Below are 16,776 nucleotides of genomic sequence, written 5' to 3'. Positions count from 1 at the left end.
TTATGTCGTCGTTTAGCATTTCCTGCAGCTTTGAACTTGCACTTATACGGGCAATGAGTCGAAACAATCGAAACGAGTTCACACATTCGTCGCCAATGCTGCGGAAATAATTGTGTGGGTCAATGCACTTGCACCGCACAGCTCTTGGACCGCCCGACTTTTCCTCGGCCACTGCCTGAAATTGTCCAATTTCGACGGCTAGGCAGGAGGCAATCGCTCGGACTCATTATGAGTGGCAAACGGTTCGTCTCTGGCAGTTCCAGTTTGTTCAACTCCCAGCATCGGTATCACCATCGTTGTTACATTAACATTATTATGCGCTCTGGCGTGTGCATACATGTGCAGTCTAGTTAGTTGGCTCGTTACATATTTATTTCTTGTGTGGGAAACTAGTTTTCTCCCAGCCAGCCAGCCAGCCAGCCAGCCAGGGTCCGTGCAGGTTTTTTGTTGGCCATTGATGGCGGAGACTTCCGAGCTTCCGTTTCGAGCATGTAGCGCCAGTATAAATGAATTGGCCAGCTCCAAGGAGGCCTCACATCGTTTCAGATCTAAGAAAGTGAAGGTGGTTCAATTGGAGCACTGCCTATGAGGAGCTGAAAGTGAAACATTCAGAGCTATGGGAATTAAATTGGACATGAATGGTTTACTGGTTGTGAGTTGTTGGGCTTGACCGCTCCGTGCGAAAATCGGACTAAGTTTTCAAATCCTTGCAGTTGGTTTTGTGCGCCTTTTGCTGTAGCGTGGTGGCCAAACCACCGACAGCTCGGCGGGCACAGCTGCACGACGATGTCCAGCTCATACATCCTCACATCATCACCATAGAGCGTTTAGAGAATCTGCTGCGGCGTGCTGGGGAAATCTTTGGGCCGGCTCTAGAGGAAGATGCCATGGCGGAGGCCAGTAGTCAGGTGAAGGAGCAAGTGCAGCCCCAGCAGCGGTTGCTGCCGCCAACGGAGCAGCCGTATAACTTCTATTTACCTCTATACGACTTTGTGGAGCCTAAGCTGGATGCCAAGAGCCGAATGCTGGAGAAGATTGCTCCTCCGCCGCAAAAGACGGAGCACAACTACTACGCGGAAAAGCCAAAAAAGAAGCCAAAGAAGTTTAACGCTGCCAACAAGCATATCAACCTCAATCTCAAGTGGCTGAACACCTATGAGAGGGCCATGGGCGGAGCAACTGCGCCCAAAGCCATGTATCTAGAGCAGGACGAGCGCAACCGAATAAACTTCGACGACTCTTTCTTTGCAGTGGACATGCAGGTAAAGATTCCTGACAATCAGCCCCACAAGGAGTCGGCTGCGCCCACAGAGCTCTTGCAGCATGGTGAAGAGCAGGCCGAGGAAGATCTGATGGCGGCTCCTGCGCAGTTAGCCTTTAACTTCAAGTCTCCAGTCCAGGATGAACGTCGAACATAGATTGGTTTTTTTTCACTATAGGTTTTAGTCAGTTGTATAAAAAAGCTACAATAAATGCACTTAGAGTGAATAAAGTCCAGAATAAAGATTCGACCAGTTGGCCTCCTCCTACTTCTTGCGCAGCTCCTTGCAGAAGGTCTCGGCAGCAGCAGCCTCGCGAGAGACGGGCACATTTTTCTGAGCCTCCTCCTCCTCCAGTTTTTTGACACCCTGACGCACAACGCGTTCAATGTCGTCCAGCAATCCGGAGGCTCCGAAACGGAACCTCTCGGGACGCAACCAGCGGATGCCAAGAGTTTCGTTCACCAACGTCATCCAGGCGATCGCATCTCGCACAGTCTTTACTCCTCCGGCTGGCTTAAGGCCCACAATCTGGCACGTGCGTCGTTTGAATTCCTGAATGGCAAATATCATGACCAGGCCAACGGGTAGGGTGGCGTTGACCGTCTCCTTTCCCGTGGAGGTCTTGATGAAATCCGCTCCGGCCATCATGCAAACCATGGCTGCTTTGTAGACCTGAAGAAAAGAATGGATTTGAATGGTATTTAAGTATAGTGATTGGGCGACGTTGATTTTACATTATCCATGGTGCCCAGCTCCCCGATGGCCAGAATTGTTTTTAGGTGAGCCCTTTGTCCACAGGCACTGCGCATAAGGACCACCTCGTTGTACATGGCCTCCCAGTCGCCAACAAGAGCCAACTGGCGATTGATCACAATGTCGATCTCGGTGGCTCCAGCCAGAATGGCGTGGCTGATCTCCTGCAAGCGGGTCTGCAGGCCGTACTGGCCCGTGGGAAAGCCCGTGGCCACAGCTGCAATGGCAACCTTATCCAGTTTGTCGTACTGTTGGATAGCTAAATAGGCATCCTTTACCCTGGCGGGATAAACGCAAACGGCGGCAGTGTGAATCTCTGGGATGAGAGCCCGGTCGAAGAACTTGTCGAAGAACTGCGGCTCGAAGGGATAGCAGGCGCGTAGGCACAGTCTCCGCACATTGGCAGCCGTATCATCGCCCGCCAAAGTGGTCAGGTCTGTCAGCATCAGAGCCCTCAGCGCCCAGGCGATTTCGTTGGCTCCGGTGACATGGCATCGCTGGGACACCGTCAAGGCGATCTCCTCGACCTGCCGCAGCGAGATGTTCACCTTAAGCAATGAGGGGTCTGTGAAATGTATATGTATATACATATATTTATGATCGTTGTATCGTCCAATTTCTTACCATAGGGCAGGGTTTTGTTTACTTCCAGTTCCTTCACATCCATGCTGCTCATTGCTGTCAAACCGTAAATTTAGCTGACTAAATTCCACTTGAAGATAAAATCGTTCGATCGCTGATCCTGACCTCTAATCTTCTCCTCAACCTCAACCGAAAAACATGGGAGAAATCTTATCAATTTGCTTGTTGGACAGCTGATGAGGACGTTGCCAGACCGCTTGCATTAACTGATAATTTGTGAGCTGGATTTCGTTAAAAAGATCACCGATATTAACAATAAACAATTTTGTTATGTAAAACTTAACAGCTTACTGTTGTTTAATAAAGCCAATCGCTTAGGTAACTTTGTCTATTTTTTATTGGCTTAATACTTGCGAAATACACCTATTTTTAATATTGCATTTTCGATATGAAATTTGTAAGTACAAGATATTGTGAATTTTAAAATACCGCGTCTGCGAGGTAGAAAACATGTAATTTTAAAAGCGCTAATTGAACTACTGCTTTGTGACAAGGGATTTCATCGATGTTTGGCCCACTGCTCCCAGTACTCCCGCTTCTGCATCTCATAGAGTCGAGATAGTGTGCGATCAAAGGCGAAAAGCTCCTCCTCCCCGGTGAAAAAACTGGCTTTGGATTCTTTCTGTAAGCAAAAACGTGTTAATTTTAATGGTAAACAAATGACAAATTTAGTTACTTACTATATTTAGATCGTCCATTAGGGTCCGTTCTGAATCGGACAGCGTTTTGGAGCCTCCAGTAAAGCTGAACAAGTTTTCCAGCGCAACGTCGGCCGATATCACCACACGCACTCGGTTATTGTAAAGGGTATCTATGAGCGTGATAAATCGTCGCATCTGTGCCTTCAAATCAAGGGTCAGTTGGGGCACATCTCGGATGAGGACGGTGTGAAAGAACTGCGATATCTGTAAGAAATCACTGCCAGCCAAAGGCTAATGCGGGATATGTTGTGAGTATGGGTCAGATATTATATTAATAGTTTGCTTACGCGATCACAGAGTTCCGAGAAGGTGCTGTCCAGTACCTGTCCACACGTGCGATTGAAGGTCAGATCTCTTCCGAAATGAGTCAGGGTCCGCGGCCGGATAATATCGTTTTCTTCGGCGCACAGGATCTTGAACATGCGATTCATACTGCCGTCTGCATCCGTTTGGCCTTTGATAAAGTAGTTGGTGTCACCAGATTGAGCTATACGTCGGTAGTCAATAGAATCCAACTGGGACACCTTACAGCGATGCTGAAGCAACGTAATGAAGGGAAGAAAGTTCGTGCGCTGCAGTCCGTTCTTGTACAGATCCTCTGGATGCCGATTGCTGGTGGCCACAACCACAATGCCATGGCGGAAGAGATGCGTAAACAATCGCTTAAGCACCATGGCGTCGGCTATGTCCGTCACCTGAAATTCATCGAAGCAAATCAACCAGGACTCGCTGGCGATCAGGTCAGCAACCGGTTTTGTGGGATCAAATGGTGCTGGCTTCTCAGAATTAAAGGCACGGTCAACAGGTCCTTGTCTCTGCTTGGCCTCGTGGATGCGGGTGTGCACGGTGTTCATGAACGAAGTGAAATGGACGCGCTGCTTGCGATGAATCTGAAAGTCACAAGTCATGTGAATATGGACCTCGAGAAATATTCATTTAGCACTTACTTGGGTGCAGCAGTCGAAGAACAGGTCCATAAGAGTGGTCTTGCCCACACCCACGCTGCCGTACAGGTACAGACCCTGGGGAGCGTGACTGCCAGCGTTAGGATCATCCTGATCGTCATCTTCGGTGGAAGATTTCCTACCGAAGATTGAACTGAAGAATCCTCCGCCGCCACCGCCCGCCCTGTAGCTGGGTTTATACCCCTGGATCTTGTGGTACAGCGCATCCAGCTCCTTCATTGTCTGCAGCTGCCTGTTGTCGGTCATCAGTTGGCCAGAACTAACACGCTTCTCGTATTCCTTCAGCGGATTGAGACCGCTCATGTGGCAGGCGGGTGCCCACAGGAGCAGCGGCTTTTGCCGCGCGCAGCGGACCACGAGCCCCAGGTGGTAGGTGAACATAGCAGAGTGCCACAATTAGCGCTTAACTAGGAGCAAAATCCGCGTCATCTAGACATTACATAAAACTAGAGACCTCACTTCCGCGAATTTTGACCGCGAATTTTGGTTGTTGGCCGTGAAATTTTCCCTAACCAGGGCTGGCAGCAACAACAGCTGATCTGAAAGCTGTCCGCACCGTTGCCAGAAGGTTACAAGAGCTGCCAGATTATTTGGAGCAACCGCATTTTAAAATTTTTGCTAACAAAATGTGGACAGTAAGAAATTAATACTATAAAGCTAAAAATAGTTTTTAAGAAAGATAGTATAAATAGTATAAAATAGCCTTTTTTTTTTTAAAGGGAACTAATTCTATTTATTAAGGTTTCAAAAGGAATCGTTCAGTAATTCCTCTGAACATAACCTAATGTGTGATAAAGATAAATGAGACCAAGTGGTATCCTAATTATAAAGTACAAAAGAAAGAAAAATCTAGTCTAGTTATCAATTACTTAAAATGAAATATGTTATATTATCCTCCGGGTAAGGAGATCGCTGGGGTGTACCCTCTTCAGTCTTCGGAGGGAGATGGGATCAGCTAGGATAGTTGCTAGTCGGTTCGGGTGGGCCATAAGCCTGTCGGCATAACGGCTACTGTGGAAATTAATCTGATCCCCAAGAAGGGTAACTTTCAGATCTCTTTCGATGACCATGTTCGTCACGTACCAGAGGAGCCCAGATGCGTGACGTGCAGCTCTCGACTGGACCACACGGAGCCTACTAAGCTGGGATTTGGCAGCAGTTCCCCACACCTGGATGGCATAACTCCACGTTGGAGCGAGAATGGCTTTGATTAAAAGAGCCTTAGAGCTCATTTGAAGTTTCCTGGAGTGGAAGAGCCAGTCGAGCTTTTTTAGCTTCGCCAGAGACTTAGATTTGACCGACGTGATGTGGGCCCTCCAGGTCAGTCTCCTAGGTAGCAGTGCGATCTAGCATTGGTGATAGGGCTTCCATCGAAGGTCAGATCTGTGCAGGTTCCGGGTCGCAGGGAAAAAGTTACACAGTCTGACTTTGAGGAGTTAATGGCCACATTCCATTTGGCAGTCCATTTTTCGATTGCGTGCAGCCATTCCTGGACTGCGTTGGAGGCAGTTTGCAGTGAAGGATGAGACGCCAACATGGCAGCGTCATCGGCGTAAGTGGCCAGGAGCAGCTGAGCCGGGGGACTTCGGCGTTGTTTCCGGGAGATGGCATGTCAGCAGTGTACAGGGTGAATAGGAAGGGCGCAAGAACACTTCCCTGTGGAACTCCTGCGTGAATCTCTTCCAGGCTGGATCGAGCATCACGCACTGCAACGTCGAACGTCCGATTAGAGATGAACGATCTCAGGATGGCATAGTAGGGAGCAGGAAGGAAAGCTTTCATCTTGTATAGAAGGCCCTCATGCCACACCTTGTCAAACGCTTGCTTCACGTCTAGAAAGACGCCGACCGTGTAGAGTTTGTGCTCGAAGCCATGCGTCACCTGGTTCACCAGTCGATGTATTTGTTCAGGGCAGCCGTGGGACTTCCTGAAACCAAATTGGTGTGGAGGTATGTGGTTCACTACTTGCGGCAGTTCCATCAGGCAGGCTAAGAGTATTCTCTCAAAGATCTTAGAGAATGTTGATAGCAGGCTGATTGGGCGATATGCATCGATCTGCGTTGGCGGCTTTCCGGCTTTAGGTATCATGATGATACGTGCTCGCTTCCATTGCCTTGGAAAGTGCCCTAGCCTTAGCATGGCATTAAAAATTTTAACTAAGGCTAGGACTCCTTTGCGTGGCAGAGACTTCGCTGCACGGTTGTCGATGCTATCGTAACCAGGGGTTTTCTTGATGTGTAGCGCCTTCAGCTGCATCATGACTTCCTTCGGTGTGGTATGCCTAATGGGGCGAGCCGGTACAGTCGGAGCGTCCAGAAAGTTATTGATTTCTACGCGGTTTGAGTCGTCTGTTAGGTTAAAGGGCAAGAAGGTGGAGGTCAGGTGCAAAGCAAACGCCCTCGCTTTTTCATCGTCCGTCTTGAGCCAGAGGCCACTTGGACTCAGGACGGGAGATTGAAACATCGGCTGTCTCTTGATTTCACAGCACAAAAATATTGTTTAAAGCTTTGAACATATTTAAAATAATTTACTTATTAGAATCAAAGTTAAACAAGATCATCATAAACATGACTTCCTACCGACTTACTAATTAACCCTGAACGACAATAACAAGCCTTTGGCTACGTAAACCTCCAATCAGAAATGCAAGGTAACAAAAGGATTTACAGCCCGTAAATCTTGTTATGGTTCGTTTTAAATCTGATGATTAATGGAAACTGGCGATAATCGAATTACTGTGGCACTTCCTGCACTTTTGTTTAGATTTCGTGATTTGTGTCACAGATACCAGTCAGGTGCTTTATATTGGCAGATTTTACCTATTACGACATCTACATATATATGTTTTTCAGTGGTAACTTGGGATTCTCATTTGCTTCGATTTAGCAGTGAACGAGAAAGATTAGATAGGTGCATTTTTTAATGCTACTTGGATATATACTCCACTTTAAGTATTCCCTAATTCCCTATAAATGCAGTTATGTGGTTTAAAAGGTGGTTTTAGTCTACTGTTAAACTATCAAAACAATGCATTGGATTAATGTATTTATATTGAAGATATGGGGTTCCTCAAGACTTTGGAGCAGGGTATAAAATAGTCATTCTCCGGGGCAAATCTATTGGTGCACTATCTTCACCAGGCACAGATAAGATGGTACAGGTGTTAGCCACTTGCATTGGATCCACTCAAGGTGTCTATCGAGACTGGATTCCCGGAGTTCTGGCTCCTTATAAATAGAACTGCACTCACTTGCGATCACCACAGTCCACTGCATTTTCTAACGGCGAGCAAGATCTTCGAGGAAACCACAACATGGCCATGATACCAACCACCTACAACGAAAAGGATAATATCTGGAGCGGAGCCAAGCGCAACTCCATCTACAACTATGACACCTCCGTGGGCAAGATCATCTTCAACAACATGAAGAACTGGCCCAAAAATGTGTGCCAGGTGAGCCTGCCCGGAACGGATTCTCTTTATTCAGTGCATATATCAGCATAAACTTTCGTTCCAGATATGTGATGTAGATGGAGTGACTGTCACCTTCGAGCAGGGTCTCACCTGGTCCATCCGGATTGCGCAGTACCTCAAGAAGAGGGGTCTTAACCACAAGGATGTCATTGGCATTGCAGCCAAAAACTCAACATATGTGATGCCCCTTGGAGTGGCCTGTTTGATGAATGGCACTCCATTCCATTCGGTTAATCCGGTGCTAGATGATGGTAAGTACTGTCAAGGGGAGCACTTTATTAAAATGTAATTAATTAATTTGGTATAGCATCCTTGACGCATGTGTTCTCGATCACAAAGCCCACACTGATATTTTGTGATGGACACGAGTACGATAAAGTTCATAAGGCTACGGTAGGATGGCATCCGGAAATCTTTACAATTACGGATCATGTGGAAGGAGTTCAGGGCATCGAGACCTTGCTGGATCCCACCACTACAGAAAAGATGTATCAGTAAGTATGAGAAAGAATAAAAACTTTATGAACTTGACAACGTAATTTGTTTCCTCGTAGACCGGAAGTGTTGAAGGAAGGAGGTGATCAAACCGTAGCCATCCTGTGCTCCTCTGGAACCACTGGTTTGCCCAAGGCCGTCTGCATTTCCAACAGCATTCTGATCCAGGACAGCATGTAAGACTAACTTCATAATGCACCGATAATACCACTTAGGGTTTACATATATATCTTATCAGGTTGGTCACCAGTCAGTCGGTTATCTATGTAGGAAGTTGTTTGGACTGGATCACGGGCTTGTGGGCCTTTGTGTTCAGCACCGTATTCGGTTGCACCCGCATTATCAGCAATAAAGCCTTTGCTCCTGAAAACTTTGTAGGACTGGTGAAGAAGTACAAGATCAACTATGCTGTGCTGCCGCCGCGTCATCTGTCCGCACTGATCACCTGTCCGGATGCGAAGCCGGATGCTCTGGCTCCCATCACGCACCTCAACTACGGCGGAGGATCGATATCGTTGGCCACCCTTCAGCGGTCGCAGGAACTCTGCAAGACAGCCATGTTCAATTCGGGATACGGGATGACAGAGGTGGGCGCCATCACGATCAATATCGGAATCAGCAACGTCTCGTCGGCGGGCAGGCCTGTGCCGGGCATTAAGATCCGCATCGTGGATGAGGATGGCAAGAGCTTGGGCTACAACCAGGTGGGAGAGATCTATGTGCACACGGGTCAGGCATGGAACGGTTACTACGGTAATCCCGTGGAGACTCGGCGCATGCAGGACTTCGAGGGTTGGTTCCATACCGGCGATCTGGGCTACTTCGACGAGCAGAACTTCCTGTACATAGTGGATCGCAAGAAGGAGATCCTCAAGTACAATGGCCTCCACTACTGGCCCACGGAAATCGAGACCGTTATCGCGGAGCTCTCCCAGGTGCAGGATGTCTGCGTGGTGGGAATCTACGACGAGCGGGAGGGTGACGCCGCCGGTGCACTGGTCGTCAAGAGCAAGGGCGCCACCATTTCTGCCAAGGAGATCGTGGAGCACGTGGCCAAGCGATTGCCCGCCACCCAGAAGCAGCTCAGAGCCGGTGTCCAGTTCACCGACAAACTGCCCGCCAATGTCAATGGCAAGACCATGCGAAAGACGGCACGCGACGTGTTTGTCGCCCAGCGCGTATCTGGAAAGTGAGGTGCATGTTATCCGCTCATCAAGTATAGTTTTAATCAGAAGTGCCGAGAGGTACTTGAGACACTTACTATAAGAGGAAAACAGCTCAAGCACCCTGTCTGCGAAGGGGTTCTCAACAGGGAGGTGTGACCTTTGGATCCCAATAAATTGTATAGTACCTGCAAATGGTTATAATCCCCATTTTATATTTGTTTTGTTTCGGAGACCGTAAGATTGTCCTCTGTGATGTGTTAGGCGTGATAAGCGTAGTCACGAGAATTCTTTTTTATTTCACAAACATAATCAAATAATTGATTAGATCTAATAACAATATGATTCATGCACGTGTCACCAGCAAACGTTCATCTAATGAATGTATTGTGTTTTATCTTATCTATTGTTATTTCTAGGAAACCAACGCGCTTTGCCCATGCCAAACATTTTATTAATTTAAATTTAACATAATCTTATCATTTTAAATTACCCAACACCTGAGATAACATGAGATATGGAGCCTGGGGAGATGGTGCTGGTCTTATGTTACTGGTAGTTCTTAATAAATACAACCTATGCTTGCTCAGACGGCCAGAAGTACTTTTGATTTCGGCTGGAAAGGAACGACCCAACAATGAAAGGATTGCCAACAACTTACGATCCGACGGAGCGGATCTGGAGTGGAGCCAAGCGGGTTAACACCTACTCCGATGAGACATCCCTTGGTAGTATAATATTCAAAGTGATGAAGAACTGGCCCAGAAACGTTTGTCAGGTGAATCCAATGGAATAAATTCGAAGAAGTAATTGCCCTCGATTACACTGGCAATCTCCTCAACAGATAAACGATGTGGATGGTGTGGAAATGACCTTTGAGCAGGGGATTACTTGGGCCATTCGAATCGCCCAGATCCTCAAGAAAAAGGGACTGAAGTATCCGGATATAATTTGCATCGCGGCCAGAAACTCTACATACGTAACTCCTGTGGCAGTGGCATGTCTTTTAAATGGAACACCATTCCATGCGGTCAATCCCGTGTCGGACGAAGGTTGGTGATCAAAGGGCATTCGATTTACATAACCATATTAATCTTCTTGACTTTAGCCACCTTGAAACACATTTTCTCGATAACCAAACCAACTGTGATATTCTGCGACGGTCAGGACTACGAGAAACTCCGAGCTTCGACTGAAGGATGGAAGCCAGAACTTATCACGGTCACAGACTCCGTTGAAGGAGTGCCCCATATCGACAGCCTTCTTGAGCCAACTACCACAGAAATGTTTTACCAGTGAGTTTTAAATGTAATATTTCCACAAATGGATAACTAATTAGTCCTATCTTAGGCCAGAACCTCTAAAGGAAGGAGGTGAACAGACTGCGGCAATCCTCTGCTCTTCGGGAACGACTGGCTTACCCAAGGCTGTCTGCATTTCCAACAGAACTCTTTTTATGGATAACTTGTGAGCATTTTTGATACATTATTTTATGAGGTTCTTTATTGCTTGTTACTCTTACAGTATGATGAACAGCGAAATGGTTGTGTATTCCGCCAGTGGTCTAGATTGGTACAGTGGCCTAAGCTTATTCCTTTTCAGCACTGTGGTTGGCTGCACCCGGATTATAACTAACAAACCATTTTCACCGGACTACTTCGTCAAGCTTGTTGAGAAGTACAGGATCAACACAGTTATTTTGCCTCCACGCCATATGTCTACCCTGATCGCATTTTCCGGGGCAACTAAAGAAGCCTTCGCCTCCATTCGTAGTGTGACCTATGGAGGCGGCTTTACGTCCATGACCACACTGAAGAAAATGCAAGAGCTCTGTCCAAATGCATTCCTGTGTTCAGGATACGGAATGACTGAGGTGGGAGCAGTATCCTTTAATATTGGACTCGGAAATGTCAACACTGCAGGCAAGCCGATACCGGGCATAAGGATCCGGATCGTGGACGATGATGGCAAGAGTCTGGGTTACAACGAGCAGGGCGAAATCTATGTGCACACAGGCCTTCCGTGGAAAGGATACTTTGGTAACCCCGTGGAGACTCAACGAACGCAGGACTCCGAAGGGTGGTTTCATACTGGCGATCTGGGGTACTTTGATGACCAGAACCAGCTCTATGTGGTGGACCGCAAGAAGGAGATCCTCAAGTACCAGGGAAACCAATACTGGCCCTCTGAGATCGAGGGCGTCATCTCAGAGTTGCCCGACGTGGAGGAAGTGTGCGTCATCAGCATCTACGATGAGCAGCAGGGCGATGCTGCTGGTGCTCTGGTGGTGAAGCGTAATGGTTCCTCAGTTACCGCTATAGAGATTGCGGATCATGTGGCCAAGAGACTTCCCTCTATTCAAAAGCAGCTCCATGCTGGCGTTCAGTTTACGGACAAGCTACCATCCAATCCCAATGGAAAGATACTTCGTCGGGTGGCGCGACAGGAATTCGATGCGAGAAAGGGGTCTGTGAAATAAAATTTCAGGAACCCTCCTGATAAAATTAAAAATTAACTGATAGTGCCAAATGAGAATTTTGCTGTACAAAATTAGATCAATTTATATCAATTAAAAACAAGAGAGAATGCTGTAGTCGACTTCCCTGACTAGCAGATACCCTTTACTTAACTGGAATATATGTATGGGGGACTAACATTAAAATCTGAACAATCTTGATAATCTTACGCTGTTAAATATTTTCCTCCCTGTCTGGTTCTGGGAGCTTCTTTGTGCAAAGGTTTTCACACTTAATAATAATTATTAATTATTAATTAATACTTATTGCTTTTGCTAATATCAATGAAAGTAAATTTTTATTATGTATGCATAGAAGGATTTTGACAATAAAAACAAATTTGCTTCCAATTAAAACTAGGCACATTTTCGTCCACGTTTGAATTATTAATAAAATCATTAATTCCTCTGAGAACGAGTGTGATTTTGAAGGTATACTAACTCGATATTATAAATTTAATATTTAGCTACACTTTTTCTGGCATATTAAGAGCGATTAGGGGCAAAATAATGAAATAAAAAATATTAAGAAATTTTTCAAATATTTGGGTAACAGGATTGGGCGATGGGCGGGCGTAAGAGTGGGCGTGGCAACAAACATGTGCCTTTAACCATTTCAAGTGATTTACACAATAATAGGGTGTTGACAACTGAATAGTACTTAACAAATAATTAAATAATATTTAATAGTTTTTGCGACCAGAGAAATATATTTGTGTTTAGTAGATGTGTTAAGATAACTGTTTTAAATTAAAAGAGTCTTTCGAAACTGCTATAAATTGTAAAATTTGAGGCTCAGTGAACTAGTGCTTAGTGCGATATAACACAGTGAACGTGTTTATTGAGCTTCCTTTCAATACCATCAAATCCAACTTTACAATGCTGATCAGCCGATGTTCCTGTTTGAAGCTCATGCTTTTGATGGTTGGACTGGGAATGGCATCCTCGTTTGAAATTATCAGACAATGTCCTGTACATTTCGTCTTCAAAGATAACTATTGCCAGTATCAGCCCGTGCAGGGTTAAGACTTGATAACAACAAATAAATTATTTCTGAACATTAACCAAACTGGGCTGTTTTAATAACAGCACGGAAACTAAGAAATCTATTCTTAGGAATAGTTTTTCAAAGCAGTTCGTGTGGGGACATAACATTCGAAAACTTACTTACTAAGGTCTTCGACTGGAAATACACAAAATCAACTTTACGTTGGCTGAGGCTGCTGTTTTTGTTTGTTTAAGCTTCTGGTACGTTTAAAAATTAATCTGGAATATATAAATATTTATGTGGGATTTATACTAATAAAAGCCTCTTGTGCAAAGGCTTTTGAATTAAATAATAATTTCGTTAAATTGATAGAAGGCTGGCTTCAAAGTTAGGCACCATCTGATATGATCCAATCCTATAAATACATTCTTTATATATATAAATATGTATTTTGATCGATTCTTTCCACTCTGACGCTTGACTGATTAGATACGAAAAAATTCGTAGTCAGCATGATAAACATTCGATTAGATTCAATTAACTGCTGAATAAGCGTGATTCAAACGTTTAAGAATTTCTTCTAAGCAATCAATAAACGATGTGTTGGGCCACAAATATAGATTGTTTCGGTATGATGTATAAGCAAGATCAGAATTTCAGTCTAAGCATAACATATTGAAAGTGGATAGATTTGATATACATTAAGTATTTTATTAATAATAATAATAATACATACTTGATTGCTGAAGCTTCTGATAACTTAGTACAGAGGTTAGTATTTTACTAGGTATAAGTAAAACTTTCTTGTTGATATCTGCTCAGTGAAGTGTTTATCATTACACCAAGTGGTCTCGATTGGATGTCCTGCCTAATTATATCATTATTCAATACAGTTGTCCCCAAGGATTTTGTGCAAATGGTGAAAAGGTACAAGATCAACGATGCAGTACTGCCTCGCGGATATCTTTCTGCCTTGACAGGTTTTCCTGATACCATGCTAGAGACCCAGAGATAGAGACAACTATCCCAAGGATTCCCCAAGAGCAGGAGGCTTGCGTAGTGAGCATCAATGTTGAGCGGCTTGGTGATGAGGCGGGTGCCCAAGTGGTTAAGGTCCAGGAGATTGTGAAGCATATGGCAATGCACATGGAAATACACCTTCACTCTGGCGTGGTGAGCTGGACGGACTAAGAAAGTTCGAGCAATCTCAAAACTTTCTTATCAAAGAAAGGCCAGCAATTAACTCATGCCAGACGTTAAAAGTTTTACGACTTCTACAACGAATAGTATTTTTCTATGAATGAAATTGTTAATCATAAAATCCACAGAGATAAGGAATGATTAAGAAGTTTACAGTTTACAGAAGTTTTCAGTTCTTGTTTACGACTTCAACAATCGACTAATCCCAATTTAAATGCTCATACTATTTACACTTTAATTATACCCTTTACACGTAGAATAAAGCGTTATTCTAAATTCATTGAAATATATAAAATATATATTCTTCTTAGAGCTAAACAAGTCATCTACTTCCTCCCAAAATACAAAAGCAGTGAATTTCATGTGTTGGCTTAGGTTTAATTTTTAAGTAAGTGCAGTTAGCGAATAGCCCCTGAGTTGTGTTAAGGTCAAGTGATACTTAATCTAAATACTAATTTCTGGCCGCAAGCTCCAAGCAATAACGAGGAGCACCGCGAGTGTTTCAAGTGATCTTCGCGGGGATCTGGCTCCGGAATTACTCGGTATAGCCGCTTCCGTTGGCTGTATATCCATATCTGCCTCTAGTATCTCCTGCTCCCTCGTCACCTGTTCCACCTGCGGACGAGCATGACCAAGACGTATCTCCACCTTGGGAAGGGGGAAGCAGTAGATCCTTTCGACCTCCACCACCTGGGGCAAAATGCTGTCGGAGGAAAGCGAAGTTTCCGATACGGTGAGAGGAACACATATGGTCGGCTCCTCAGAGGCATTTCGATCCTCGTACGGGATGCCTACCCGGGTAATATTCAGCGGCACGGTCTCTGGAACACTCAGTTCGCTGTGCATCTGGGCGGAGTTCAGGGAATCCTCGTAGTACTTGTACTCGTCCACAGGATCAGAGGCGCTCTCGTCGCGCCGGTCAATGCTCCCCTGCATGTTCCCATCTATCCTTTCGGTGCTTACCGTAAGAGATGTGCTGTCGATGAAATCGGTGGGCCAGTTCAATAGACCCGCAGTGGATCTAGTGGGCTGAGTAGGAACAGGTGGATGCACCACCGAGGATTGCATAAATCCTGGAACCATGGAGCTCGTTGCAGGTGGAGCTGGCATTGTGGTATCGTAGGGATACGGATACGGCAGGGGCAACCAGTTGTCGTCGGCGGAATTCTTGGAATTCTTTCGATTGTCCGTCGTCGTCTCCACGGACTCGTTGATCTGCTTGGATATTGCCTTCAATATGGGTTCCGAATCGTTAACCCTGGCCACCTCGAATTGCTGTGGCGCCTGCTGAGTGCTGATGCGCCGGCGTCCATATTTCTCTGCCGAACTTTCACGACTGACTGGTCGGGAATAGGCAGGATTCTGGTAGCCACCAGGGGCAATAGGAGCGGTCAGCTCTTCGCTGGAACTTGATGGCTTGGCATCAATAGCTGTTGTAAAGAAGTATTTAAGACATGAGCAAACAATTTCAGAACAGAGAGTAAATAAACGCTACGTAAAGATCTTTTTAAAAAGATTTCTAGCTTTCAATATAGTTATCATTAATTTTAATCAATATCAAAACATTATATTTTAATAATTCAGTTAATTAAAAATATGATTAACCTTTTAAATAATCGACTAAGCATTAACTTCTAGCAGCGTTCGCATGTTTTACATGATACTAATATTTATAGGAAATTCACATTCAAACCTAAAATCTTACCATCTGCTGGTAATCCCATGAGCATGGCTTCCAAGCGTCCGTAGACCCGCTCCTTGGGCTGCGGATCCGACTCGATTTTTGTGTACACCCTTTCGGGCCTCTCCGGATGCTCTGGCTTCCAGTTGCCGTACACCACCGCCTCCTGACTGGGCGTGGCCGGCAGGGGGGCGGTCTCCTCGCGCAACAGTGGAATGTGGGTGTGCACAGTGGAACTGATGGGGCCTGCAGCCGGCACACTTGGCCAGTTTCCCAAGGCCTGAGCAGGTGCCCCGCCGACTGAAGCGGGATTTTGCATATCCGCAATGCGTACACGCCCCCTGGGACGAGGAGGACCCTGCAGCTGCTGTGGGGCAATTAGCTGGCAGCCACTGAGGGCTATCAGCGACCACAGTAGACACTTTTTCCAATGACTAACCATATTTAAATTGAAAACGTCTATCTTCTTTTTTGCAGATGCTGTGCTACTTTTGAAGTTTACAGTTAGTTTTAATAGGTTTATTGATTCATTCTCGTTTTCAGCAGCCACAATAACAATCTATTGTTTGATCTTGGTTTCTGTTATTTTTTCTTTGACTGGCCTTCGATTTCAATGTAATATTCACATCTACAGCTCCTCACATCTTCACTTTTCTGTCGCTCAACCACTTCACTTCCCCATTTCTTTTCACTCCCCACCAACAAAGATTGGTACTACCGCTACCAGTTTTTGGTTTAACGCTCTTGCCAATTCGATCTTCAGCTTTCTTATAGATATTGTATATTGTAGAGGAAGTATCTCTTTTGCTGGCGATTTGCGATCTGCACGCGACGGCTTGTAAACGGCAACTGAGTTGGCCAAATCAATTCCATCGGCGCACAAGCCCACAAGAAAGATTCTTTCTAATCACGGGCCATAGAAATTTTCCTTTGTTC

The 16,776-nt window shown here is 45.4% G+C and overlaps 7 protein-coding genes across 7 annotated transcripts; 4 read left to right on the top strand and 3 right to left on the bottom strand.

The window, feature by feature from the left end:
- Positions 1-556: 556 nt before the first annotated feature.
- LOC6608844 lies at positions 557-1,480 on the top strand. Its single transcript, XM_032715523.1, has 2 exons — positions 557-652; positions 714-1,480. The coding sequence occupies exons 1-2, from the start codon at positions 617-619 to the stop codon at positions 1,416-1,418; spliced, it is 741 nt and encodes a 246-aa protein (XP_032571414.1). The 5' UTR covers positions 557-616; the 3' UTR covers positions 1,419-1,480.
- LOC6608843 (deoxyribose-phosphate aldolase) lies at positions 1,420-2,943 on the bottom strand. Its single transcript, XM_002033521.2, has 3 exons — positions 2,640-2,943; positions 1,997-2,580; positions 1,420-1,934 (listed from the first exon to the last, which is right to left on the bottom strand). Exons 1-3 carry the CDS (start codon positions 2,689-2,691, stop codon positions 1,527-1,529), a joined length of 1,044 nt encoding a protein of 347 aa, XP_002033557.1. The 5' UTR covers positions 2,692-2,943; the 3' UTR covers positions 1,420-1,526.
- A 33-nt stretch (positions 2,944-2,976) lies between these two features.
- On the bottom strand, positions 2,977-4,846 carry LOC6608842 (putative ATPase N2B). The gene is made up of 4 exons (XM_002033520.2): positions 4,306-4,846; positions 3,646-4,248; positions 3,338-3,589; positions 2,977-3,279 (listed from the first exon to the last, which is right to left on the bottom strand). The coding sequence occupies exons 1-4, from the start codon at positions 4,702-4,704 to the stop codon at positions 3,157-3,159; spliced, it is 1,377 nt and encodes a 458-aa protein (XP_002033556.1). The 5' UTR covers positions 4,705-4,846; the 3' UTR covers positions 2,977-3,156.
- A 2,733-nt stretch (positions 4,847-7,579) lies between these two features.
- On the top strand, positions 7,580-9,666 carry LOC6608841 (luciferin 4-monooxygenase). Its single transcript, XM_002033519.2, has 5 exons — positions 7,580-7,777; positions 7,842-8,049; positions 8,106-8,292; positions 8,353-8,469; positions 8,532-9,666. The coding sequence occupies exons 1-5, from the start codon at positions 7,637-7,639 to the stop codon at positions 9,484-9,486; spliced, it is 1,608 nt and encodes a 535-aa protein (XP_002033555.1). The 5' UTR covers positions 7,580-7,636; the 3' UTR covers positions 9,487-9,666.
- A 395-nt stretch (positions 9,667-10,061) lies between these two features.
- Positions 10,062-12,085, top strand: LOC6608840 (4-coumarate--CoA ligase 1). The gene is made up of 5 exons (XM_002033518.2): positions 10,062-10,234; positions 10,301-10,508; positions 10,565-10,751; positions 10,807-10,923; positions 10,981-12,085. Exons 1-5 carry the CDS (start codon positions 10,094-10,096, stop codon positions 11,933-11,935), a joined length of 1,608 nt encoding a protein of 535 aa, XP_002033554.1. The 5' UTR covers positions 10,062-10,093; the 3' UTR covers positions 11,936-12,085.
- Positions 12,086-12,842: 757 nt separating this feature from the next.
- Positions 12,843-13,111, top strand: LOC116800489. The gene has a single exon (XM_032715760.1). It carries the CDS (start codon positions 12,851-12,853, stop codon positions 12,995-12,997), a length of 147 nt encoding a protein of 48 aa, XP_032571651.1. The 5' UTR covers positions 12,843-12,850; the 3' UTR covers positions 12,998-13,111.
- Positions 13,112-13,645: 534 nt separating this feature from the next.
- On the bottom strand, positions 13,646-16,674 carry LOC6608839. Its single transcript, XM_002033517.2, has 2 exons — positions 15,865-16,674; positions 13,646-15,589 (listed from the first exon to the last, which is right to left on the bottom strand). The coding sequence occupies exons 1-2, from the start codon at positions 16,280-16,282 to the stop codon at positions 14,604-14,606; spliced, it is 1,404 nt and encodes a 467-aa protein (XP_002033553.1). The 5' UTR covers positions 16,283-16,674; the 3' UTR covers positions 13,646-14,603.
- Positions 16,675-16,776: the final 102 nt, after the last annotated feature.

Source organism: Drosophila sechellia, chromosome 2R, assembly GCF_004382195.2.
Source record: "Drosophila sechellia strain sech25 chromosome 2R, ASM438219v1, whole genome shotgun sequence".
Classification (NCBI taxonomy): Eukaryota; Metazoa; Arthropoda; class Insecta; order Diptera; family Drosophilidae; genus Drosophila; species Drosophila sechellia.
Note: the sequence above shows the minus strand (reverse complement) of the source record. Positions and strands in the feature narration are given on the sequence as shown.